Below are 25937 nucleotides of genomic sequence, written 5' to 3' on the forward strand. Positions count from 1 at the left end.
TCGTATGTATATTCTCGCTAGTTTTTCACGCTAAGCCATTTGTTTATTCCAGCTCTCATGCTGTATGTTTTGTTTTACTCTTTTATGTACCTACGTGCCAGTTTAGTTCTCATTCTTGTATATCCTAGCTTTTTTGCTAGCGTCTTTGGTTTGCCTTTCATTAGGACTAGTGTTTTGTTTCATAGGTCCTTTTCGTTAAATAAATTGTTTATATCTTACCTTTGCTGTGTTCACTTGTTGACGCATCCTCGAGGGAATCACAATGCCGAACGGGCGTAACACCAGGCACTAATCATCGCCCATGTTGGGCTCCAGGCACTAATCATCTTTCATTTTGGGCCCCAGGCACTAATCATCCTTCATGTTGGGCCCTAGGCACTAATCATCATCCACGTTGGGCCCTAGGCCCCTGTTTGAACCTGCATGTGACACACTTTGCAAACAAGCTGTTCTCTAAGTCTTTGTCCTTCCTGCAGGGCAGCACAAGAATGTTGTCAGAGGGAGCCAAAGCGTGGGCTGAGGAGCATGTGGAGAAGGTGCCCAGACCGCCTGACTGGAGTCTTCCATTAGGTCTACTGGACTGCACTTCCTGTCCCACACAGACCACTTCCCGTCCCACACAAAACACGGGCTCCTTGCCATCCACTCTGAGGGACTCAGGTATCTCCTCCTGCTCCGCCCCCGCTGCCAAGGAGCCTTCTGATTGGCCGGAGTCCGCCCCAGAGTCCCACCCACTAAGCTGGCCTGTGGGGGCTGGCAAGGAGAGCAGCATACGGATCCGGAAAGGAGACCTGGGACTCGGTGTGAGCCTCGTGGGAGGGTGTGACACGCTGCTTGTGAGTCCCCAGCTAGCACCTGTGATGTCGTCTCAGCCTCTGGTAGCGTTTCTTATCTCGAGAGCACCGACAAAAAATATCGTAAAATCCCGACTGAAAGCCGCTCCTTTTTGCCACACTTTGACCCCTGCCGCTTTAACAACGCCGCGGCAAACTTGCGGTTTTTGCTTCACTGACGGCCAAAATTAAAATAATTTCAAAAAAGGGGTGCTATCTTTCATCTTTTGGACAAGTGTCCTTCCGTTTAGTGCTTTTAACCGGAACTAGAAGTGCCGTTCTGTCTTCTAGCCGTCCATAGCGTACCTACTGGTATGGATTTGTTTATTCCTCACTCCAAGTAATGTTTGTAAGTTTTATGATATAACTAAAACTATCCTTACTTACTAAAGCGTCCAATGTGTGATGTCTGTAGTAGTGTTTTCATGGATATTTGTACGTGCTAGCGTAATGTGATCAAGCTAGTTCACAAGTGTCTGTGTTAGTTTTGTTAACTTACATTATTTTTGTATTGTTTCACTTTTACAAATTCCTCAGTAAATTCAGCAAAACGTCAGCGTGGAGTTATTTAGCCGATTGGAGAGCTGGCTTGCTAGCTGACTTCTGTTTTGTTTGATCAGCCGTTTTACTGTTTAGAAACAATTACGGTATGTAAATAACATTTACAGATTATTTCTGTTTAAGTAAGTAATTTCACATCATATATGTCTGCCACTTATATATGGAAAATATATTATTTGTCTAAACTTCAGTCGGTATGGCTTATATACCGGTGGCTCTGTAGTCGGAAAAGGGTATGTGTTTCTCAGCTGCGGCCCGTATCGCACTCAGCTGTAATATACGTTTCCACCACTTGTGGCAGTAATGACATCAACGATCTGGAGCAAACACAAATTGAGAGCTGAAGTCATGAAGACGTTTTTTTTTAAGCACACAAATTATGACTATAGTGGTAAAACTGTATTTTTATTTGCACTTTAATTTTATTGACTGTTTAGTTAAGAAAAGGTTAAGAACTTAAATCACTATAAATGATTCCCGGGCGTGGCACCGCAATCATTGGGACTTTACTTTAACTTTTAACTATTTTATAACACACATTTATTTTCACTGTTTGCTCATACCTTCCACCAGGGGGGAGTCATAGTCCACGAGGTGAATGATGGAGGGGCCGCACAGAGAGATGGACGACTGCAGGCTGGGGATCACATACTGGAGGTACTACATGTACTTTACACATACTGCATGTACTGTACAAATACTACATGTTCTGTACACATACAACATGTACTGTACACATACTACATTTACTACGTGTACTTTACACATACTACATGTACTACATGTACCTTACACATACTACAAATACTACATGTACTGTACACATACTACATTTACTACATGTACTTTACACATACTACATGTACTACATGTACTTCACATATACTACATGTACTACATGTATTACATGTACTGTACATATACTACAGGTACTACATTTACTGTACACATACAACATGTACTGTACACATACTACAGGTACGACATGTACTGTACACATAATACATGTACTTTACACATACTACAGGTACTACATGTACTACAGGTACTACATGTACTACAGGTACTCCATGTACTTTACACATACCTCAAGTACTACATGTACTTTACACATACCAAAGGTACTACATGTACTTTACAGATACCACTTGTACTTTACACATTCAAGTGGTACGACATGTACTTTACACATACTAGAGGTACTCCATGTACTTTACACATACTACATGTACTTTATAAATTCTAGAGGTACTACATGCACTTTACACATACTACATGTAATTTAGACATTCTAGAGGTACTACATGTACTTTACACATACTACATGTACTTTCCACATACTAGAGGTACGACATGTACTTTCCACATACTAGAGGTACGACATGTACTTTACACATACTACATGTACTTTCCACATACTAGAAGTACTACATGTACTTTACACATACTACATGTACTTTACACATACTAGAGGTACGACATGTACTTTACACATACTAGAGGTACTACATATACTTTACACATACTACATGTACTTTACACATTCTAGAGGTACTACATGCACTTTACACATACTACATGTAATTTAGACATTCTAGAGGTACTACATGTACTTTACACATACTACATGTACTTTCCACATACTAGAGGTACGACATGTACTTTCCACATACTATAGGTACGACATGTACTTTACACATACTACATGTACTTTCCACATACTAGAAGTACTACATGTACTTTACACATACTAGAGGTACGACATGTACTTTACACATACTAGAGGTACTACATGTACTTTACACATACTACAAGTACTACGTTCTTTAAAAATACTAGAGGTACGACATGTACTTTACACATACTACATGTACTTTACACATACTAGAGGTACTACATGTACTTTACACATACTAGAAGTACTACATGTTCTTTAAAAATACTAGAGGTACGACATGTACTTTACACATACTACATGTACTTTACACATACTAGAGGTACTACATGTACTTTACACATATTACATGTACTTTACACATACTACATGTACTTTACACATACTAGAGATATTACATGTACTTTACACATACTACATGTACTTTACACATATTACATGTACTTTACACATACTAGAGGTACAACATGTACTTTACACCTACTACACGTACTTTACACATAGCACATGTGTTGTACACCCACACACTCTTCTCATCAAGTGTACTAGTTTCCTCCTGCGTGTCAGCAGCTTGAGTTTTTGCCATTGACAATCAGGTCTTAGTGGATTTACGCGGACTAACCAAAGAGAAAGATGGCACTTTAAGTCAAGTACTTGTTTGCGGCAGGTCAACGGTATTGACCTGCGCCAGGCCACCCACGATGAGGCCATAGCGGTGCTGAGGCTGATCCGGCAGCAGGTGGACCTGAGGGTGTTCAGACCCCTGCAGGTCTACAGGGAAGAAGATCTTTGGGACGTCTTCAGTCTGCTGCTGAGGCCCAATCCTGCCCAGGTTCTGGGCCTCACCACTGTGGGGAAAAGGTCAGAAGGTTGTTTGCTACCTCCATAAATGAGGAGACATCGTCTAGAAGCAACCATAGATGCCCTTAACTGGAGATTTTTACACATAAATGTAGGATATTTTTTTAAACTTTATTAATATTTTTAAATTGTATTCATTTGTTCTGTAATTTGTTTTCTTTTATTTGGACTATATATACACATATATAAATATGTATGTATATACACATATATATATATATATGTAGGTGTGGGAAAAATTACAAGACTACTTCGTCTCTACAGAACTGTTTCGTGAGGGGTGAGGGGTGAGGAGATTTCTCCTGATGATTGAGGGAACCCCTCATGAAACAGTTCTGTAGAGACGATGTAGTCTTGTAATTTTTCCCACACCTACATATTGCGCTCTACCACGGTATCGAGCACTATTCTCAGGATAATCCAATCAAGACACATATATATATATATATATATATATATATATATATATATATATATATATATATACATATATATATATGTATGTATGTATGTATGTATGTATGTATGTATGTATATATATATATATATATATATACACACATACACAAATATAGATGTACATATATACATACATATATATGTGTATATATATATATATATATATATATATATATATATATACATACATATATATGTGTATATATATGTGTATATATATATATATATATATATATATATATGCAAGTTTGTACATAATGTGTAATATGCACAATATACACACTGCAAGTATATACAGTATATAATGTAGTAACACACACCAGACATAGTAGTAATATTTTGTAGCTTTAAAAGTACACACCCCAGGCATAGTAGTGTAATTATTTATATCTACATCTGTCATTTTATTACTGGACTACAAGTCATTGTTTATTTCTACATCTGTCATTTTAGTCCTGGACTACAAGTCATTGTTTATGTCTAAATCTGTCATTTTATTACTGGACTACAAGTCATTGTTTATGTCTACATCTGTCATTTTAGTCCTGTACTACAAGTCATTGTTTATGTCTACATCTGTCATTTTAGTCCTGGACTACCAGTAATTGTTTATATCTACATCTGTCATTTTATCACTGGACTACAAGTCATTGTTTACATCTGCATCTGTCATTTTAGTCCTGGACTACAAGTCATTGTTTATGTCTACATCTGTCATTTTATCACTGGACTACAAGTAATTGTTTATGTCTACATCTGTCTTTTTATTACTGGACTACAAGTCATTGTTTACGTCTACATCTGTCATTTTATTACTGGACTACAAGTCATTGTTTACATCTGCATCTGTCATTTGAGTCCTGGACTACAAGTCATTATTTACGTCTACATCTGTCCTTTTATTACTGGACTACAAGTCATTGTTTACATCTGTCATTTTAGTCCTGTAATACAAGTCATTGTTTATGTTTACATCTGTCATTTTATTACTGGAATACAAGTCATTGTTTACATCTACATCTGTCATTTTAGTCCTGGACTACAAGTCATTGCGTTTGTCCTGGACTACAAGTCATTGTTTATGTCTACATCTGTCATTTAATTACTGGACTACAAGTCATTATTTACATCTGCATCTGTCATTTTAGTCCTGGACTACAAGCCATTCTTTACGTCTACATCTGTCCTTTTATTACTGGACTACAGGATCCTCATACTGATTCATGTCTTCCTGCATGGACTTGACTCTGGCTTCTTCCTTTCTTGACTACACGCTTCAAATACTTCATACTTGTTTGTTAGGATTGAGATATCATATATTTTATTTGTTATGACTGAGATATCTTACACTTTATTTACGACTGAGATATCATAGACTTTATATTTGAATGATATATAGACTTAAGACTGAGATTTTATAGACTTTTTATTTAATATGACTGAGATATCACAGACTTAATTTGTTGTGACCTAGATATCATAAACTTTTTATTTGTTAGGACTGATATATCATAAACTTTATTTGTTAGGACTGATATATCATAAACTTTATTTGTTATGACTGAGATATCATAGTCTTTATTTGTTATGACTGAGATTTCATAGACTTTTTATTTGTTATGACTGATATATCGTAGACTTTTTATTTGTTAGGACCGAGATATCATAAACTTTATTCGTTACGACTGAGATATCATAGACTTTATTTGTTATGACTGAGATATCATTGACTTTATTTGTTAGGACTGTGTGTTATCAGCTAAAAAGTATCCAACAACAGATGAAGAAATGATAATGACATATTTTAACACATGTTTTGATAGCACATTAAAACAGGAAGTAAGCAGATATCAACAAAATAATACCACTGATACAAGATCTACCCTCAAACTTCGGCAGACCAATTAGGAGATTATGTTATCAAAATATATCTTTATAGCAGGCGTCTGCAATATGTATTGTAATATAGATTTAAGACCATGCCTCATACAAACCGACAAGATAATGATGATCATTTAATCACATGGACTGGACAGTATTAACTTTCAGAGTAAAGGTCCTTACAAATGATTTAGTGCAGATTTTCTACGGTTATCCAAAGCAACCATCAAGTATCGTCTACTTCCGGAATCATATCTGACCCTCCACCTTGTCCCACAGCGACGACACCGGCATCTTCGTGTCCCGTATCGCCCCAGGAAGCGTGGCCGATTTGGATGGCAGGCTGTTGCTGGGTGACCAGATTCTGTCAATCAACGGCGAGGACGTCCGTGCGGAGTGTCAGGAAGTAGTGGAGCGGCTTCTGCAGGTGTGTGAACACGACACGCAGTGTCAGCATAATCCAGGTAATAATTCTCAGTCTGGGACAGGACTGCAGTGGAGTGGTCCACCTGGAAGTGGCTCGCTTCAAGGCCGGACTGCAGTACCCAGAACCTAGTCAGGTAAACTGTTTGCACACCAAATGTTTTGTTCTTCTTAGGCCCCGTTTAATCTGCACACCAAATGTTTTTGTTCTTTTTTGGCCCGTTTACTTTGCACACCAAATGTTTTTGTTCTTTTTAGGCCCCGTTTACTCTGCACATCAAATGTTTTGTCCTCATGTGACAGATCTGATTTTTGTTGCCAGTCTAAATGCTCCAAAGTGCTTCAAACCAGATCTTGTGGCATCAGATTTAGGCCACATTAGGAAGTAGTCCTCTTGCAGTACAAACCCCGTTTCCATATGAGTTGGGAAATTGTGTTGGATGTAAATATAAACAGAATACAATGATTTGCAAATCCTTTTCAACCCATATTCAGTTGAATATGCTACAAAGACAACATATTTGATGTTCAAACTCATAAACATTTTTTTTGCAAATAATCATTAATTTAATTTGATGCCAGCAACACGTGACAAAGAAGTTAGGAAAGGTGGCAATAAATACTGATAAAGTTGAGGAATGTTCATCAAACACTTATTTGGAACATCCCCCAGGTGTGGAGGCTAATTGGGAACAGGTGGGTGCCATGATTGGGTATAAAAACAGCTTCCCAAAAAATGATCAATCTTTCAAAAGAAATGATGGGGCGAGGTACACCCCTTTGTCCACAACTGCGTGAGCAAATAGTCAAACAGTTTAAGAACAAAGTTTCTCAAAGTGCAATTGCAAGAAATTTAGAGATTACAACATATACGCTCCATAATGTCATCAAAAGGTTCAGAGAATCTGGAGAAATCACTCCACGTAAGCGGTATGGCCGAAAACCAACATTGAATGACCCTGACCTTCCATCCCTCAGGCGGCACTGTATCAAAAACCGACATCAATCTCTAAAGGATATCACCACATGGGCTCAGGAACACTTCAGAAAACCACTGACACTTAATACAGTTGGTTGCTACATCTGTAAGTGCAAGATAAAGCTATACCATGCAAAGCAAAGGCCATTCATCAACAACATCCAGAAACGCCGCCAGATTCTCTGGGCCCAAGATCATCTAAGATGGACTGATGATAAGTGGAAAAGTGTTGTGTGGTCTGACGAGTCCACATTTCAAATTGTTTTTGGAAATATTCGACATCGTGTCATCTGGACCAAAGGGGAAGCGAACTATCCAGACTGTTATCGATGCAAAGTTCAAAAGCCAGCATTTGTGATGGTATGGGGGTGCATTAGTGCCCAAGGCATGGTGTTACAGGTTTCCAGCCGCCATCGTGCGGGTTACATGGACCATAGATGCAAGATGTCTCGTAGCAGGTTTGACACTTGTTTATTATTTCAATAAACATGGTTGTGTCACAGTCGGTCGCGCCAATTTTTAGCGCGACTTCCTTTGCTGCCCGTCTCGGCTTGCCTTTCGGTGGCCAGTGGCTTCGTCTTCCTCGCGGGATCATCTTTCTTCTGGTCGCTCTCATCGTCTTTCGCTGTTGTTTCTCCTCCGTCTTCTGCCCTGATCGCTCCTCCTTCTCCCCTTTTATACTGCAGAAGAAAATGCACGGATTGAGAGCAGGTGTGTGTTTTACGCACCTGGCTCGGGTTGCTGCAGCGTTGCTCCAAGCGCGCCCCGCCTCTCCGCTCTGCCGCACACTCCGCCTCCTGGCCGCCATCTTAAGTAGGACCGTTACCCCGCTGTCGGCCCCTCTGCTCCGCCTCTCCACAGTCCTCCATCGCCAAACTCAAGCCGGGCTTCAGACCGGTTGAGCCTACTCCAACCCCCCCCCCCCCCCGCCCGCCCCCCCCATCTTTTGAAGGAGCAGGAAAAAAACTGCCCCGGCCGCCTGTCTTCTTTGTCTTTGCCTTTTCCTTGGTCTTCCTCCTTCCTCGCTCTCTCTTCCTGGCCTTCCTTCAGCATCTTCTCCAGCTTGTACTTCCTCCACTGCTCCTCCCGGCTCTCGGCTTTGGGTCTCGACCTCTCGGCCCTGCGGCTCACAGAGGGTCTTGGAGGCCGACTGGCGGTGCTGATCCTGTACCAGCTGTGCTCCGACCGCCCTTGTGGTCTCCCTGAGTGGTGAGCGCGAGAAGGTCGGTCGTGGTGGTCGTCCGTAATTGCTGCATGGATCCTCCTTTGAGTTTCCACCGAGAAGAATCAAGAGTCCATCTTCTTGTGCCGTGTCCTGGTCAGCGTGGCGATTGGACAAGAGATGACTTGAAGACTCCTCGGCCCTGATGTCACCACTTCTAGAGGGACTTGCTTTCTCAGCGCCCTCCATGGTGTCCTGTGATGATGAAAGGACTTCCTGTTGGTTGTCATCACTGTCTTCTTTCTCGTATAGCAAGAAAGGAACCTGCACAACTCACGTATGCCGAGGTTTTCATGGCACAGCTTTTGCAGTGGGGGCGTCGTCATGGCAACTGCTGCATCTGCAAACTCTTCACTTCCTGTGCAGTCCGCTGGGAGAGTGCCGCTGTCAGCTTTGTCTTCTTCTTCACTGGAGTGTGACTTACTCATCAGAGCATCTTCTTCATGGCGGAACCTCCTCATCTTCACTTCCTCTTTCCAGTTTGCTGGCCAGTTTTCCTTACGTGTGCGCTTCTCATCTTCCGTAGTGACACACCTTTGGTCTCCCTTTTTCTCACTCCTGTCCTCTTCCTCCTCCTTCATGCTCTCATCCGCTCTCTCAGCTTCTGGAGTCTTCCTTGCTCCTTGCAGCTTTCCATCAGGTGGAAACTTCTCCTCCTTGCTGCAGTTTTCCACAATCAGTTCTTTGTCCGCTGTAAGTTCCTCCTGCTTGAGACACATGATGACATCTTTGAAATAGTTTTTGTCTTTTTCCACTTGTCGGCCTGTTTCAGTCTCTTGCTCATGTTCACTTCCTGGAATCTTGGCTTCCAAGTTGTCACCATCTTCAGTCACTTCCTGCCATTTGCTGATATTCTCCAGACTTTTTCTTTTGTCATTCTCAATTTCTTGAGTTTCTTTAACTTCTTTTCCATCTTTAACTTCTTCTTCCTCATTTTCTTTATCTTCATCATCTTCCAGAATTTTTTCAAGTATTTTTTCTTCTTTCTCAATTTCTTGAGTTTCTTTGACGTTTTCCTTGTCCTCATCATTTTCTTGAATTCCTTCAAGTATTTCCTCTTCTCTCTCAATTTCTTGAGTTTCTTAAAAATTTCCAGCTGCCCGCTCCACTGGTTGTGGTGCAGGCACTGGGGTCTGACGTGGTGCAGGCACCGGGGTCCGTTGTGGTGCAGGCACTGGTACCTCTGTACTTAAATTTTTTCCTGCTCCTTGTCTGCGACTTCATCTTCTACCTTCTTGTCTTCTGGTTCTTCCTTCTTGTCTACATTCTCTGCTGCATTTATGTCTTCAGCAGAGGGCGCCTCCTCTGCACTGCCGTCTTCACCATCTAGCAGGGCGCAGTCGTCCTCCCTCTTTTTGGCCGACAGCTCGCCCTGGTGGTCTGCAGATGCCACTGCCGCCTGCCCAGCTCCGCCTTCCAGGTGGAAGGTCTCCGCCCCGGCTTCACCGGCATTTTCTTTGGCTTCTTCTTCGGGGGGGCACTCGCCGCCTCCCCCCACCTGGACCACCAGCGCTTGCAGCATCTTGGTATACTGCGCTTTTCTTCTGCCAGTTTGGTGTATTTTGTGACGAGTGCCCAGATGAAGAAGTCCTCTTCCGCCTCCGATGGTCCGCCTACGTCGGGCGCCACTGTGACAGGTTTCCAGCCGCCATCGTGCGGATTACTTTGACCATCAATGCAAGACGTCTCGTAGCAGGTTTGACACTCGTTTATTATTTCAATAAACATGGTTGCGTCACAATCTGTCGCGATTTCCAGCGCGACCTCCTTTGCTGCTCGTCTCGGCTCGCCTTTCGTTGGTGAGTGGCTTCGTCTTCCTCGCGGGCTCATCTTTCTTCTGGTCGCTCTCGTCGTCTTTCGCTGTTGTTTCTCCTCCGTCTTCTGCCCCGATGGCTCCTTCTTCTCCCCTTTTATACTGCAGGGAAAGATGCACGGATTGAGAGCAGGTGTGTGTTTTACGCACCTGGCTCGGGTTGCTGTAGCGTCGCTCCACGCGCGCCCCGCCTCTCCGCTCTGCCGCACACTCCGTATCCTGGCCGCCATCTTGAGTAGGACTGCTACCCCCCTGTCGGCCCGTCCGCTCCGCCTCTCCACACATGGGTAACTTACACATCTGTGAAGGCACCATTAATGCTGAAAGGTACATACAGCTTTTAGAACAACATATGCTGCCAATTAAGCGCCGTCTTTTTCATGGACGCCCCTGCTTATTTTAGCAAGACAATGCCAAGCCACATTCAACATGTGTTACACCAGCATTGCTTTGTGAAAAAAGAGTGTGCGTACTTTCCTGGGCCTGCCTGCAGTCCAGGCCTGTCTCCCATCAAAAATGTGTGGCGCATTATGAAACGTAAAATACGACAGCGGAGATCCCGGACTGTTGAACGACTGAAGCTGTACTTAAAACAAGAATGGTAAAGAATTCCACTTTTAAAGCTTCAACAATCAGTTTCCTCAGTTCCCACACGTTTATTGAGAGTTGTTCAAAGTAAATGTGATGTAACACATTGGTGAACATGCCCTTTCCCAACTACTTTGGCACAAGTTGCAGCCATGAAATTCTAAGTTTATTATTATTTGAAAAAAAAAACAAGTTTATGAGTTTGAACATCAAATATCTTGTTTTTGTAGTGCATTTAACTGAATATGGGTTGAAAAGGATTTGCAAATCATTGTATTCTGTTTATATTTACATCTAACACTATTTCCCAACTCATATGGAAACGGGGTTTCTAGTTGTGACTTCCTTTGTTTTCATTTTATAGAACTGTGCATACAAGTGGTGTCGGGGCCAGAAACACCTTTATGCTGATAAAAATCACATTTATTTTCAAACTATGTAAAATATGAAGATTGATCCAGGGTGTACCCCACCCACCGCCAGAATGCAGCTGGGATAGGCTCCAGCCACCCCAAAAGAGACAAGCGGTATGAAATGCATGGATGGATGGGTTCCACTTTGGCCTGCAGTGTAAACGACTTGTAAAGAAAAATGTTGAACTATTACCGTCTTTTAACAAAGTTACTTTGTGAACATAGGAATACTTGAAGTTGTGTTTTATACAGAGCGACCATTCTGACCGCTCCACCCTGACACGCTCAGATGGATGCAATTCTTCTGTGGGCCAGCAGGGGGAGACAGAGAACCCAGCAGGGGGCCACAGTGAGTGTCACATTGAGGGCCTGCTATGTGTAAAGGGGACATGATAGGAAAAGGCCACTTTTCTTGGTACCTTTTTGTGTATCTGGTTTCTGCAGAAGTCACCAAAATGTGAAATGAAAGCATATTTATAAAATAATTTTGCCTTTCTTCGTATTTCCTACAAACGAGACATTGGATTTGGCCCCATTGAAACGTCTGCAGATGACCCATAAGTGGTCAAAATGTGTAGGGAGGCACTGGTGTTGGGATGGTGCGTCTGCAATGATCCACATGGAAGAAAATCAATTTTGCCAAAAAGTTTGTTCACGTCCGGGATCTGTTAGTAATATATTTTCAGTTTTCATTGATGGCCACATGGCAGTCAGTGGGCCGCTTGTAGCCGTGAATACTACGTACTAGGGTGGTCCCCAATACCAATAATTTGGTATCGCTGCCAAAATGTATTTCTATACTTTTCTAAATAAAGGGGACCACAAAAAATGTCTTTATTGTAACAAAAACATGTTAGTGTACATGAAACATATGTTATTATTGTCATTTTGTCTATAAATAAAATGTTGAACATACTAAACAACTTGTCTTTTAGTAGTAAGTAAACAAAAAAAGACTCCTAATTAGTCTGCTGTAACATATTGTGTCATTTATACACCTATTATTTTATGCACATTATGAGGGACAAACTGTAAAAATGGATTATTAATCCACTCGTTCATTTACTGTTAATATCTGCTTATTTTCTGTTTTAACATGCTTTATCTACACTTCTGTTAAAATGTAATCATCACTTATTCTTCTCTTCTTTGATACATGACATTAGTTTTGGATGATACCACACATTTAGGTATCGATCTGATACCAAGTAGTTCCAGGATAATACATTGGTCATATTCAAAGTCCTCATGTGTCCAGGGACATATTTATTGACTTTATAAACATAATATGAATTTTAAAAAGAAAAAAAGATTTTGTGGTGATAAAAACTATCGATGTAATCATAGTAGTATCGACTAGATACACTATTGTATTTGGTATCATTACAGTGGATGTCAGGTGTAGACCCGCCCATGGCGTTTGTTTACATTGTGACGGTGGCTGATCTATTGTATCTTCCTACGGTGTGTAGTGACGCATGTTTAGCAATTCCTCGTCCTCCAGTGATAATGATACAATAATGATACATGTAAGAAACGTACTTTATTTTTCGCCATGGAGGCCAGGATTGGTGATTTAGAAGTAGCTAAAACTCTGTGGATGGCTGTTAGCTGCATGTGTTAAAGCAGCTCTTCCTGAGGGTGGTTCAGTGTTATAACTTCACCTTTATCTTCACTTTTTACACCAAAATGCGTCCATTCTCCCTTTTCTTAGTACCATGATACCATATTAGTACCAGTATACTGTACAACCCTATTTTGTACATATGAATTGCCTAATGAGATTATATACGACCAAACTTTGACCATAAAGTGTGCAATTTTTAATATTGTTTACAGCATACAAACAGAAAAACGATATTGTTTTTTTTATTATCTGTGGTCAAATTTAGTGAGTGACCTGCCAGTTTTTTACAGTAAAAATAATGTTTAGAGTGTGCAATTTCTTTAAAATCCCGAGTCAAGCGGATGTACAAGCTGAAGTTCTTACTTTGATGTAAACAACGAATGTCATGAACATCAATTTGAAAATATATAAACGTACATGTTAATGAAAAGTTGAATACATTTAGTGAGAAAAGATGCAAATACATTTTTAGACTTTGGCAGGCCAGGTGAAATGATTTGGCGGGCCACATCTGGCCCTCAAACCTGAAGATTGACACACGTGATCTTCCAAAAAAATAAGTAAATAAATACAAATTAACAGTATTTAAAAAAAGGAAACTTAATTAGTTTTAATCAACCCCATAACATTATGAGAATATATTTTTATTTCTGACATTCCAAATGTGTTGAAACACACAAATGAATTATTTACGTTTCTACCTCCTTTCTTACCTTCAGTTGTGCGCAAAACTTTCTCCACGTGCTAAATATAGACGCAATACCACTGCCGCAGAACAGTTTGGGTCTTGATAAATCACACTGTGGCTGCTGAGTACTTACTGTACATTCTCATCTCCTCCTCCTGGGCGTCCTGATAGTCAGCATCTCCATGACGACACACACTAAACTCCTAATGTGTATCATTAAAGAGATGGGTACCATGAATTGATTAACGTGGACCCCGACTTTCAAGTTGAAAAACTTATTCGGGTGTTACCATTTACTGGTCAATTAAAACGGAATATGTACTGAACTGTGCAATCTACTAATAAAAGTATCAATCAATCAATCAATCAGGCGCCTTATTACATCAGGACCTTTATCGTTCTGCTTGTGAGAGCATGAATACTGAGCTGAGGTCAAGTGGGGTTCCCTTCTCTTCTCTCTGCCTCCACAGCTTTTCAGGACTATCCAGACTACAGAAAAGTCCTCATAAAAAAGGTGAGCGAGGTGATCAATGTGCAGGTGTTTCGAACCCTGGGCGCCATGTGCTGGGTTTTCTGCCTCAAATGAAAAGATAATGTGGTGAGAAACATTTAGCATGGCGTGTGTATTGTTTGTGTGGCATCACCACAGAGTCCACAACACTCCCTGGGCATCACTTTGGCAGGAGGAGTGGGCAGTCGCCATGGCAATGTACCTCTTTTTATTGCTACCATGGATACCCATGGATCAGCCGCCAAAACACAGCAATTAAAGGTGTGTGTTTGTGTGTCTGTATACGTGTGTCTGTATACGTGTGTCTGTGTGTTTGTCTGTGTTTGTGTGTCTATGTTTGTGTGTGTGTGTATTTGTCTGTGTGTTTGTTTGTGTGTGTGTTATTTTGTCTGTGTGTGTGTTTGTGTATGTCTGTCTGTGTATGTGTTTGTCTACGTGTGTGTGCGTTTGGGTGTGTTTATGTGTGTGTCTGTGTGTCTGTGATTGTGTATGTTTTTGTCTGTGTGTGTGCGTGTGTGTTTGTGTGTGTGTGTCTGTGTATGTGTGTGTGTGTGTGTTTGTGTGTGTGTGTTTGTGTGTGTGTGTCTCTGCATGAGTGTGTCTGTGTTTGTGTTTTTTGTCTGTGTGTGTGTTTTTGTTTGTGTGTGTGCGTGTGTGTGTGTTTGTCTGCGTGTGTGTGTCTGTGTTTGTGTGTTTTTGTCTGTGCGTGTTTGTGTTTGTCTGTGTGTGCGTGTGTGTCTGTCTGTGTGTGTGTGTGTGTCTGTGTTTGTGTGTGTGTGTGTGTCTGTGTGTGTTTGTCTTTGTGTGTGTGCGTTTGTGTGTTTATGTGTGTGTCTGTGTGGGTGTGTGTCTGTGATTGTGTGTGTTTTTGTCTGTGTGTTTGTGTGTGTCTGTTTGTGTGTGTTTGTTTGTGTGTCTCTGTTTGTGTGTGTGTGTGTTTTTGTCTGTGTGTGTGTGTCTGTGTGTGTGTTTGTTTGTGTGTGTATGTGTGTGTGTGTGTGTGTTTTGCAACTTACTTCATAATAGGTGCATGTGTACTGTGTTGTAATAGATAATAATAATGATATTATTGTAGTGTTTACGTGTGTTTTGAGAGCATGTGTGTGTGCTATGATGCCATCAGCCAGGAGACCGCGTCCTCAGTATAAACGATGTGTCCATTGAGGGAATGTCTCACATGCAGGCCGCTGCCTTGCTCAAGAACGCCCTGGGTTCTGTTTCTCTGCAGGTAAGACCTCCAAGGGTCCAAGTTACTCCCACGTGTTCAAGGGGACCTGCACCTTTTTTGTTGTTTTTGACACTGCTCATGTGAGACAAGAACACATATGTCTATTCTTTTTGTATGCATTCTAAATCTTAACATATGGCAAGTTAAAGGTAGCTAACAATGCTGCTAACGAGAGTACACCATTGTGGCCATAAAGCCTCCAATAAACATCCAACAATACTCCATGAACATGTCCTGACCTTAATATTAGCAAGTATTAGTGCTATTGTTGTTATAAGTGCTAACACAGAGGAACTACTTTTAGGTAGCTGACTAGCTTATGCTGCTATATTGAGATATCGAGATGCTGCATAGCCTCTGAGTTGTTGAAAGTTAATTCTAGTTGATGAATCATGCTTCTCACCTGAATAGTAGAAGGTTGTGGACATAAACCCACAAGTTGGTCAACTTTGACATCCAACTTAGACCCTCAGATGGCCTAAGTTGCTAACTTGTATTTATTAGTTAGAATGCATAAAAAAGAACAAAATGTGTAAGGGTTGTGAATGATGGACAAAATTCCAAAAAAGTGCAGTTCCCCTTTAGCACTGTAAGTGCAACATTTACAGAAAGTGTGTGTGTGTGTGTGTGTGTGTGTGTGTGTGCGTGTGTGTGTGCGCGCGTGTGTGTGCGCACAGGTGGCATCAGGGTGCAGCCCTCGCAATCCCCGCGGCGTGTACGAGAGATTACCAGGCCAGCCCAGCTGTCTGCAGTGCTTTCACAACAAGCAGTGGTAGGAAGCATGTAGCCTGGTAGTGGTGTCATTGTTAGCCAGGTAGTGGTGTCATTGTTAGTCTGGTTGTGGTGTCATTAGTTAGCTTGGTAGTGGTGTCATTGTTACCCTAGTAGTGGTGTCATTGTTAGACTGGTAGTGGTGTCATTGTTAGTCTGGTCATGGTGTCATTGTTAGCCTGGTACTGGTGTAATTTTTAGCCTGGTTGTGGTGTCATTGTTAGCCTAGTAGTGGTGTCATTGTTAGACTGGTAGTGGTGTCATTGTTAGTCTGGTCATGGTGTCATTGTTAGCCTGGCTGTGGTGTCATTGTTAGCCTGATAGTGGTGTCATTGTTAGACTGGTAGTGGTGTCATTGTTAGCCAGGTAGTGGTGTCATTGTTAGTCTGGTTGTGGTGTCATTGTTAGTCTGGTTGTGGTGTCATTGTTAGACTGGTAGTGGTGTCATTGTTAGCCAGGTAGTGGTGTCATTGTTAGTCTGGTTGTGGTGTCATTAGTTAGCTTGGTAGTGGTGTCATTGTTAGCCTAGTAGTGGTATCACTGTTAGACTGGTAGTGGTGTCATTGTTAGTTTGGTCATGGTGTCATTGTTAGCCTGGTACTGGTGTAATTTTTAGCCTGGTTGTGGTGTCATTGTTAGCCTGGTTGTGGTGTCCTTGTTAGCCCCATCAGGGTGTCATTGTAAGTCTGGTTGTGGTGTCATTAGTTAGCTTGGTAGTGGTGTCATTGTTAGCCTAGTAGTGGTGTCATTGTTAGACTGGTAGTGGTGTCATTGTTAGTCTGGTAATGGTGTCATTGTTAGCCTGGTACTGGTGTAATTTTTAGCCTGGTTGTGGTGTCATTGTTAGCCTGGTTGTGGTGTCATTGTTAGCCAGGTAGTGGTGCCATTGTTAGTCTGGTTGTGGTTTCATTAGTTAGCTTGGTAGTTATGTCATTGTTAGCCTAGTAGTGGTGTCATTGTTAGACTGGTAGTGGTGTCATTGTTAGTCTGGTCATGGTGTCATCGTTAGCCTGGTACTGGTGTAATTTTTAGCCTGGTTGTGGTGTCATTGTTAGCCTGGTTGTGGTGTCATTGTTAGCCTCATCAGGGCGTCATTGTAAGTCTGGTTGTGGTATCAGAAGTTAGCCTGGTAGTAGTGTCATTGTTAGCCAAGTAGTGGTGTCATAAATTAGCCTGGTAATGGTGTCATTGTTAGCCTGTTATTGGTGTCATTGTTACCCTGGTTTTGGCATCATAAGATAGCCTGGTAGTGGTGTCATTGTTAGCCGGCTAGTGGTGTAATAAGATAACCTGGTTGGTGTCAATATTAGCCTGGTAGTGGTGTCAATGTTAGCCTGGTAGTAGTGTCATTGTTAGCCTGGTAGACATGTGATAAGTTTTTACATGTTTGCTTGGTTGTAGTGTCATTGGTAGCGTGGTAGTAGTGTCATTGTTAGCCTGGTAGTGATGTGATAAGTATTTACACGTTTGCCTTGTTGTGGTGTCATTGTTAGCCCGGTAGTGGTGTCATTGTTAATCTGGTTTTGATGTTTTAAGTTAGCCTGGTAGTGGTATCATTGTTAGCCTGGTAGTGGTGTCACTGTTAGCCTAGTAGTGATGTGATACATTTTTATGTTTGCCTAGTTGTGGTGTCATTGTTAGCCCGGTAGTGGTGTCGTTGCTAGTCTGGTTTTGGTGTTTTAAGTTAGCCTGGTAGTGTTTTCACTGTTAGCCTGGTAGTAATATCATTGTTCGCCTGGTTGTGGCATGATAAGATAGCCTGGTATTGGTGTCATTGTTAGCCTGGTAGTGGTGTCATTGTGAGCCTAGTAGTGGTGTCATGGTTAGTCTGGTAGTGGTGTCAATGTTAGCCTGGTTGTGGTGTCATTGTGAGCCTAGTAGTGGTGTCATGGTTAGTCTGGTAGTGGTGTAAATGTTAGCCTGGTTGTGGTGTCATTGTTAGCTGGTAGTGGTGTCATTGTTAGCCTGGTTTTGGCATCATAAGATAGCCTAGTAGTGGTGTCATTGTTGTCCACCATCATGGAGTAAGAGTGTGTGGGACACAGACATGGAGTAAAGTGTGTGTGTGTGTGTGTGTCTGTCTGTGTGTGTGTGTGTGTGTGTGTGTGTGTGCAGGGGGGGAATGTACAAGACAGTGAGTCTGGAGAGAAGTTCTTCAGGTCTGGGCTTCAGCATCATTGGAGGATTTGGAAGTCCTCATGGAGACCTGCCCATCTACATCAAGACGATCTTCAGCAAGGTTTCACTCACACACTTTTACCTCTTTTTCCTCCACTACATGCTACCTATGGTACCTGCTAGTACCTGCCTCCCCTGTAATGGTCCTTGCTGGTCCACCACTAATGTGTGTAATGGTCCTGGCTGGTCCACCACTAATGTGTGTAATGGTCCTGGCTGGTCCACCACTAATGTATGTAATGGTCCTGGCTGGTCCACCACTAATGTATGTAATGGTCCTGGCTGGTCCACCACTAATGTATGTAATGGTCCTGGCTGGTCCACCACTAATGTGTGTAATGGTCCTGGCTGGTCCACCACTAATGTGTGTAATAGTCCTGGCTGATCCACCACTAATTTGTGTAATGGTCCTGGCTGGTTCTCCACTAATGTGTGTAATGGTCTTGGCTTGTCCACCACTAATGTGTGTAATGGTCCTGGCTGGTCCACCACTAATGTGTGTAATGGTCCTGGCTGGTCCACCACTAATGTGTATAATGGTCCTGGCTGGTCCACCACTAATGTGTGTAATGGTCCACCTCTAATGTGTGTAATGATCCAGGTTGGTCCACTACTAATGTGTGTAATGGTCCTGGCTGGTCCACCACTAATGTGTGTAATGGTCCTGGCTGGTCCACCACTAATGTGTGTAGTGGTCCTGGCTGGTCCACCACTAATGTGTATAATGGTCCTGGCTGGTCCACCACTAATGTGTGTAATGGTCCTGGCTGGTCCACCACTAATGTGTATAATGGTCCTGGCTGGTCCACCACTAATGTTTGTAATGGTCCTGGCTGGTCCACCACTAATGTGTGTAATGGTCCTGGCTGGTCCACCACTAATGTGTGTAATGGTCCTGGCTGGTCCACCACTAATGTGTGTAATGGTCTTGTTTGGTCCACCACTAATGTATGTAATGGTCCTTGCTGGTCCACCACTAATGTGTGTAATGATCCCGGTTGATCCACCACTAATGTGTGTAATGGTCCTGGCTGGTCCATCACTAATGTGTGTAATGGTCCTGGCTAGTCCACCACTAATGTGTGTAATGATCCAGGTTGATCCACCACTAATGTGTGTAATGGTCCTGGCTGGTCCGTCACTAATGTGTGTAATGATCCAGGTTGATCCACCACTAATGTGTGTAATGGCCCTTGCTGGTCCACCACTAATGTGTGTAATGATCCAGGTTGATCCACCACTAATGTGTGCAATGGTCCTGGCTGGTCCATCACTAATGTGTGTAATGGTCCTGGCTAGTCCACCACTAATGTGTGTAATGGTCCTGGCTGGTCCACCGCTAATGTGTGTAATGATCCTGGCTGGTTCACAACTAATGTGTGTAATGGTCCTCGCTGGTCCGCCACTAATGTGTGTAATGGTCCTGGCTGGTCCACCACTAATGTGTGTAATGGTCCTGGCTGGTCCACCACTAATGTGTGTAATGGTCCTTGCTGGTCCACCACTAATGTGTGTAATGATCCCGGTTGATCCACCACTAATGTGTGTAATTGTCCTGGCTGGTCCACCACTAATGTGTGTAATGATCCAGGTTGATCCACCACTAATGTGTGTAATGGTCCTTGCTGGTCCACCACTAATGTGTGTAATGATCCAGGTTGATCCACCACTAATGTGTGTAATGGTCCTGGCTGGTCCATCACTAATGTGTGTAATGGTCCTGGCTGGTCCACCACTAATGTGTGTAATGGTCCTGGCTGGTCCACCACTAATGTGTGTAATGGTCCTGGCTGGTCCACCACCAATGTGTGTAATGGTCCTGGCTGGTCCACCACTAATGTGTGTAATGGTCCAGCTTGGTCCACCACTAATCTATGTAATGATCCTGGCTGGTCCACAACTAATGTGTGTAATGGTCCTGGCTGGTCCACCACTAATGTGTGTAATGGTCCTGGCTGGTCCACCACTAATGTGTGTAATGGTCCAGGTTGGTCCACCACTAATGTGTGTAATGGTCCTGGCTGGTCCACCTCTAATGTGTGTAATGGTCCAGGTTGGTCCACCACTAATGTGTGTAATGGTCCTGGCTGGTCCACCACTAATGTGTGTAATGGTCCTTGCTGGTCCACCACTAATGTGTGTAATGGTCCAGGTTGGTCCACCACTAATTTGTGTAATGGTCCTGGCTGGTCCACCACTAATGTGTGTAATGGTCCTGGCTGGTCCACCACTAATGTGTGTAATGTTCCTGGCTTGTCCACCAATAATGTGTGTTATGATCCCGGTTGGTCCACCACTAATGTGTGTAATGGTCCTGGCTGGTCCACCACTAATGTGTGTAATGGTCCTGGCTGGTCCACCACTAATGTGTGTAATGGTCCTGGCTGGTCCACCACTAATGTATGTAATGGTCCTTGCTGGTCCACCACTAATGTGTGTAATGGTCCAGGTTGGTCCACCACTAATGTGTGTAATGGTCCTGGCTGGTCCACCACTAATGTGTGTAATGGTCCTGGCTGGTCCACCACTAATGTGTGTAATGTTCCTGGCTTGTCCACCAATAATGTGTGTAATGATCCCGGTTGGTCCACCACTAATGTGTGTAATGGTCCTGGCTGGTCCACCACTAATGTGTGTAACTGTCCCGGCTGGTCCACCACTAATGTGTGTAATGGTCCTGGCTGGTCCACCACTAATGTGTGTAATGGTCCTTGCTGGTCCACCACTAATGTGTGTAATGATCCAGGTTGGTCCACCACTAATGTTTGTAATGGTCCTGGCTGGTCCACCACAAATTTGTGTAATGGTCCTGGCTGGCTGAACCACTAATGTGTGTAATGGTCCTGCCTGGTCCACCACTAATCTATGTAATGATCCTGGCTGGTCCACAACTAATGTGTGTAATGGTCCTGGCTGGTCCACCACTAATGTGTGTAATGGTCCTGGCTGGTCCACCACTAATGTGTGTAATGGTCCTGGCTGGTCCACCACTAATGTGTGTAATGGTCCTGGCTGGTCCACCACTAATGTGTGTAATGGTCCTGGCTGGTCCACCACTAATGTGTGTAATGGTCCTGGCTGGTCCACCACTAATGTGTATAATGGTCCTGGCTGGTCCACCACTAATGTGTGTAATGGTCCTGGCTGGTCCACCACTAATGTGTGTAATGGTCCTTGCTGGTCCACCACTAATGTGTGTAATGATCCAGGTTGGTCCACCACTAATGTGTGTAATGGTCCTGGCTGGTCCACCAGTAATCTATGTAATGGTCCTGGCTGGTCCACCACTAATGTGTGTAAAGGTCCTGGGTGGTCCACCACTAATGTGTGTAATGATCCCGGTTGGTCCACCACTAATGTGTGTAATGATCCAGGTTGATCCACCACTAATGTGTGTAATGGTCCTGGCTGGTCCACCACTAATGTGTGTAATGATCCTGGCTGGTCCACCACTAATGTGTGTAATGGTCCTTGCTGGTCCACCACTAATGTGTGTTATTATCCCGGTTGATCCACCACTAATGTGTGTAATGTTCCTGGCTGGTCCATCACTAATGTGTGTAATGGTCCTGGCTGGTCCACCACTAATGTGTGTAATGATCCGGGTTGATCCACCACTAATGTGTGTAATTGTCCTGGCTGGTCCACCACTAATGTGTGTAATGATCCAGGTTGATCCACCACTAATGTGTGTAATGGTCCTTGCTGGTCCACCACTAATGTGTGTAATGATCCAGGTTGATCCACCACTAATGTGTGTAATGGTCCTGGCTGGTCCATCACTAATGTGTGTAATGGTCCTGGCTGGTCCACCACTAATGTGTGTAATGATCCGGGTTGATCCACCACTAATGTGTGTAATGGTCCTTGCTGGTCCACCACTAATGTGTGTAATGATCCAGGTTGATCCACCACTAATGTGTGTAATGGTCCTGGCTGGTCCATCACTAATGTGTGTAATGGTCCTGGCTGGTCCACCACTAATGTGTGTAATGGTCCTGGCTGGTCCACCACTAATGTGTGTAATGGTCCTGGCTGGTCCACCACTAATGTGTGTAATGGTCCTGGCTGGTCCACCACTAATGTGTGTAATGGTCCTGGCTGGTCCACCACCAATGTGTGTAATGGTCCTGCTTGGTCCACCACTAATCTATGTAATGATCCTGGCTGGTCCACAACTAATGTGTGTAATGGTCCTGGCTGGTCCACCACTAATGTGTGTAATGGTCCTGGCTGGTCCACCACTAATGTGTGTAATGGTCCAGGTTGGTCCACCACTAATGTGTGTAATGGTCCTGGCTGGTCCACCTCTAATGTGTGTAATGGTCCAGGTTGGTCCACCACTAATGTGTGTAATGGTCCTGGCTGGTCCACCACTAATGTGTGTAATGGTCCTGGCTGGTCCACCACTAATGTGTGTAATGTTCCTGGCTTGTCCACCAATAATGTGTGTTATGATCCCGGTTGGTCCACCACTAATGTGTGTAATGGTCCTGGCTGGTCCACCACTAATGTGTGTAATGGTCCTGGCTGGTCCACCACTAATGTGTGTAATGGTCCTGGCTGGTCCACCACTAATGTGTGTAATGGTCCTTGCTGGTCCACCACTAATGTGTGTAATGATCCAGGTTGGTCCACCACTAATGTGTGTAATGGTCCTGGCTGGTCCACCACAAATGTGTGTAATGGTCCTGGCTGGCTGAACGACTAATGTGTGTAATGGTCCTGCCTGGTCCACCACTAATCTATGTAATGATCCTGGCTGGTCCACAACTAATGTGTGTAATGGTCCTGGCTGGTCCACCACTAATGTGTGTAATGGTCCTGGCTGGTCCACCACTAATGTGTGTAATGGTCCTGGCTGGTCCACCACTAATGTGTGTAATGGTCCTGGCTGGTCCACCACTAATGTGTGTAATGGTCCTGGCTGGTCCACCACTAATGTGTGTAATGGTCCTGGCTGGTCCACCACTAATGTGTGTAATGGTCCTGGCTGGTCCACCACTAATGTGTGTAATGGTCCTGGCTGGTCCACCACTAATGTGTGTAATGGTCCTTGCTGGTCCACCACTAATGTGTGTAATGATCCAGGTTGGTCCACCACTAATGTGTGTAATGGTCCTGGCTGGTCCACCACTAATCTATGTAATGGTCCTGGCTGGTCCACCACTAATGTGTGTAAAGGTCCTGGTTGGTCCACCACTAATGTGTGTAATGATCCCGGTTGGTCCACCACTAATGTGTGTAATGATCCAGGTTGATCCACCACTAATGTGTGTAATGGTCCTGGCTGGTCCATCACTAATGTGTGTAATGGTCCTGGCTGGTCCACCACTAATGTGTGTAATGGTCTTGGCTGCTCCACCACTAATGTGTGTAATGGTCCTGGCTGGTCCACCACTAATGTGTGTAATTGTCCTGGCTGATCCACCACTAATGTGTGTAATGGTCCTGGCTAGTCCACTACTAATGTGTGTAATGATCCAGGTAGGTCCACCACTAATGTGTGTAATGGTCCTGGCTTGTCCACCACTAATGTGTGTAATGGTCCTGGCTTGTCCACCTCTAATATGTGTAATGGTCCAGGTTGGTCCACTACTAATGTGTGTAATGGTCCTGGCTGGTCCACCACAAATGTGTGTAATGGTCCTGGCTGGCTGGCCCACTAATGTGTGTAATGGTCCTGGCTGGTCCACCACAAATGTGTGTAATGGTCCTGGCTGGCTGGCCCACTAATGTGTGTGATTATCCTGGCTGGTCCACAACTAATGTGTGTAATGGTCCTGGCTGGTCCACCACTAATGTGTGTAATGGTCCTGGCTGGTCCACCACTAATGTGTGTAATGGTCCTGGCTGGTCCACCACTAATGTGTGTAATGGTCCTTGCTGGTCCACCACTAATGTGTGTAATGATCCCGGTTGATCCACCACTAATGTGTGTAATGGTCCTGGCTGGTCCATCACTAATGTGTGTAATGGTCCTGGCTAGTCCACCACTAATGTGTGTAATGATCCAGGTTGATCCACCACTAATGTGTGTAATGGTCCTGGCTGGTCCGTCTCTAATGTGTGTAATGATCCAGGTTGATCCACCACTAATGTGTGTAATGGCCCTTGCTGGTCCACCACTAATGTGTGTAATGATCCAGGTTGATCCACCACTAATGTGTGTAATGGTCCTGGCTGGTCCATCACTAATGTGTGTAATGGTCCTGGCTGGTCCACCACTAATGTGTGTAATGGTCCTGGCTGGTCCACCGCTAATGTGTGTAATGATCCTGGCTGGTCCACAACTAATGTGTGTAATGGTCCTGGCTGGTCCGCCACTAATGTGTGTAATGGTCCTGGCTGGTCCACCACTAATGTGTGTAATGGTCCTGGCTGGTCCACCACTAATGTGTGTAATGGTCCTTGCTGGTCCACCACTAATGTGTGTAATGATCCCGGTTGATCCACCACTAATGTGTGTAATGGTCCTGGCTGGTTCTCCACTAATGTGTGTAATGGTCTTGGCTTGTCCACCACTAATGTGTGTAATGGTCCTGGCTGGTCCACCACTAATGTGTGTAATGGTCCTGGCTGGTCCACCACTAATGTGTATAATGGTCCTGGCTGGTCCACCACTAATGTGTGTAATGGTCCTTGCTGGTCCACCACTAATGTGTGTAATGATCCAGGTTGATCCACAACTAATGTGTGTAATGGTCCTGGCTGGTCCATCACTAATGTGTGTAATGGTCCTGGCTGGTCCACCACTAATGTGTGTGAAATGGTCCTGGCTGGTCCACCACTAATGTGTGTAATGGTCCTGGCTGGTCCACCACCAATGTGTGTAATGGTCCTGGCTGGTCCACCACTAATGTGTGTAATGGTCCAGCTTGGTCCACCACTAATGTGTGTAATGATCCAGGTTGATCCACAACTAATGTGTGTAATGGTCCTGGCTGGTCCATCACTAATGTGTGTAATGGTCCTGGCTGGTCCACCACTAATGTGTGTAATGGTCCTGGCTGGTCCACCACTAATGTGTGTAATGGTCCTGGCTGGTCCACCACCAATGTGTGTAATGGTCCTGGCTGGTCCACCACTAATGTGTGTAATGGTCCTGGCTGGTCCATCACCAATGTGTGTAATGATCCTGGCTGGTCCACAACTAATGTGTGTAATGGTCCTGGCTGGTCCACCACTAATGTGTGTAATGGTCCTGGCTGGTCCACCACTAATGT

The 25937-nt window shown here is 43.7% G+C and overlaps 1 protein-coding gene across 1 annotated transcript in view; it reads left to right on the forward strand.

Annotated features, from left to right (window-relative positions):
- The window catches only part of si:dkey-92j12.5 (multiple PDZ domain protein), a 184013-nt gene that overhangs the window by 120408 nt on the left and 37668 nt on the right, over positions 1-25937 (forward strand). The window contains exons 31-41 of the mRNA XM_061910044.1: positions 477-836; positions 1968-2051; positions 3737-3930; positions 6550-6697; positions 6759-6830; positions 11934-12063; positions 14512-14537; positions 14673-14795; positions 15658-15762; positions 16440-16534; positions 18649-18772. Of these exons, the coding sequence (XP_061766028.1) occupies positions 477-836; positions 1968-2051; positions 3737-3930; positions 6550-6697; positions 6759-6830; positions 11934-12063; positions 14512-14537; positions 14673-14795; positions 15658-15762; positions 16440-16534; positions 18649-18772 (1461 nt within the window). The remainder of the gene's footprint in view (positions 1-476; positions 837-1967; positions 2052-3736; positions 3931-6549; positions 6698-6758; positions 6831-11933; positions 12064-14511; positions 14538-14672; positions 14796-15657; positions 15763-16439; positions 16535-18648; positions 18773-25937) is intronic.

This window comes from Nerophis ophidion, linkage group LG01 (assembly GCF_033978795.1).
Source record: "Nerophis ophidion isolate RoL-2023_Sa linkage group LG01, RoL_Noph_v1.0, whole genome shotgun sequence".
Classification (NCBI taxonomy): domain Eukaryota; kingdom Metazoa; phylum Chordata; class Actinopteri; order Syngnathiformes; family Syngnathidae; genus Nerophis; species Nerophis ophidion.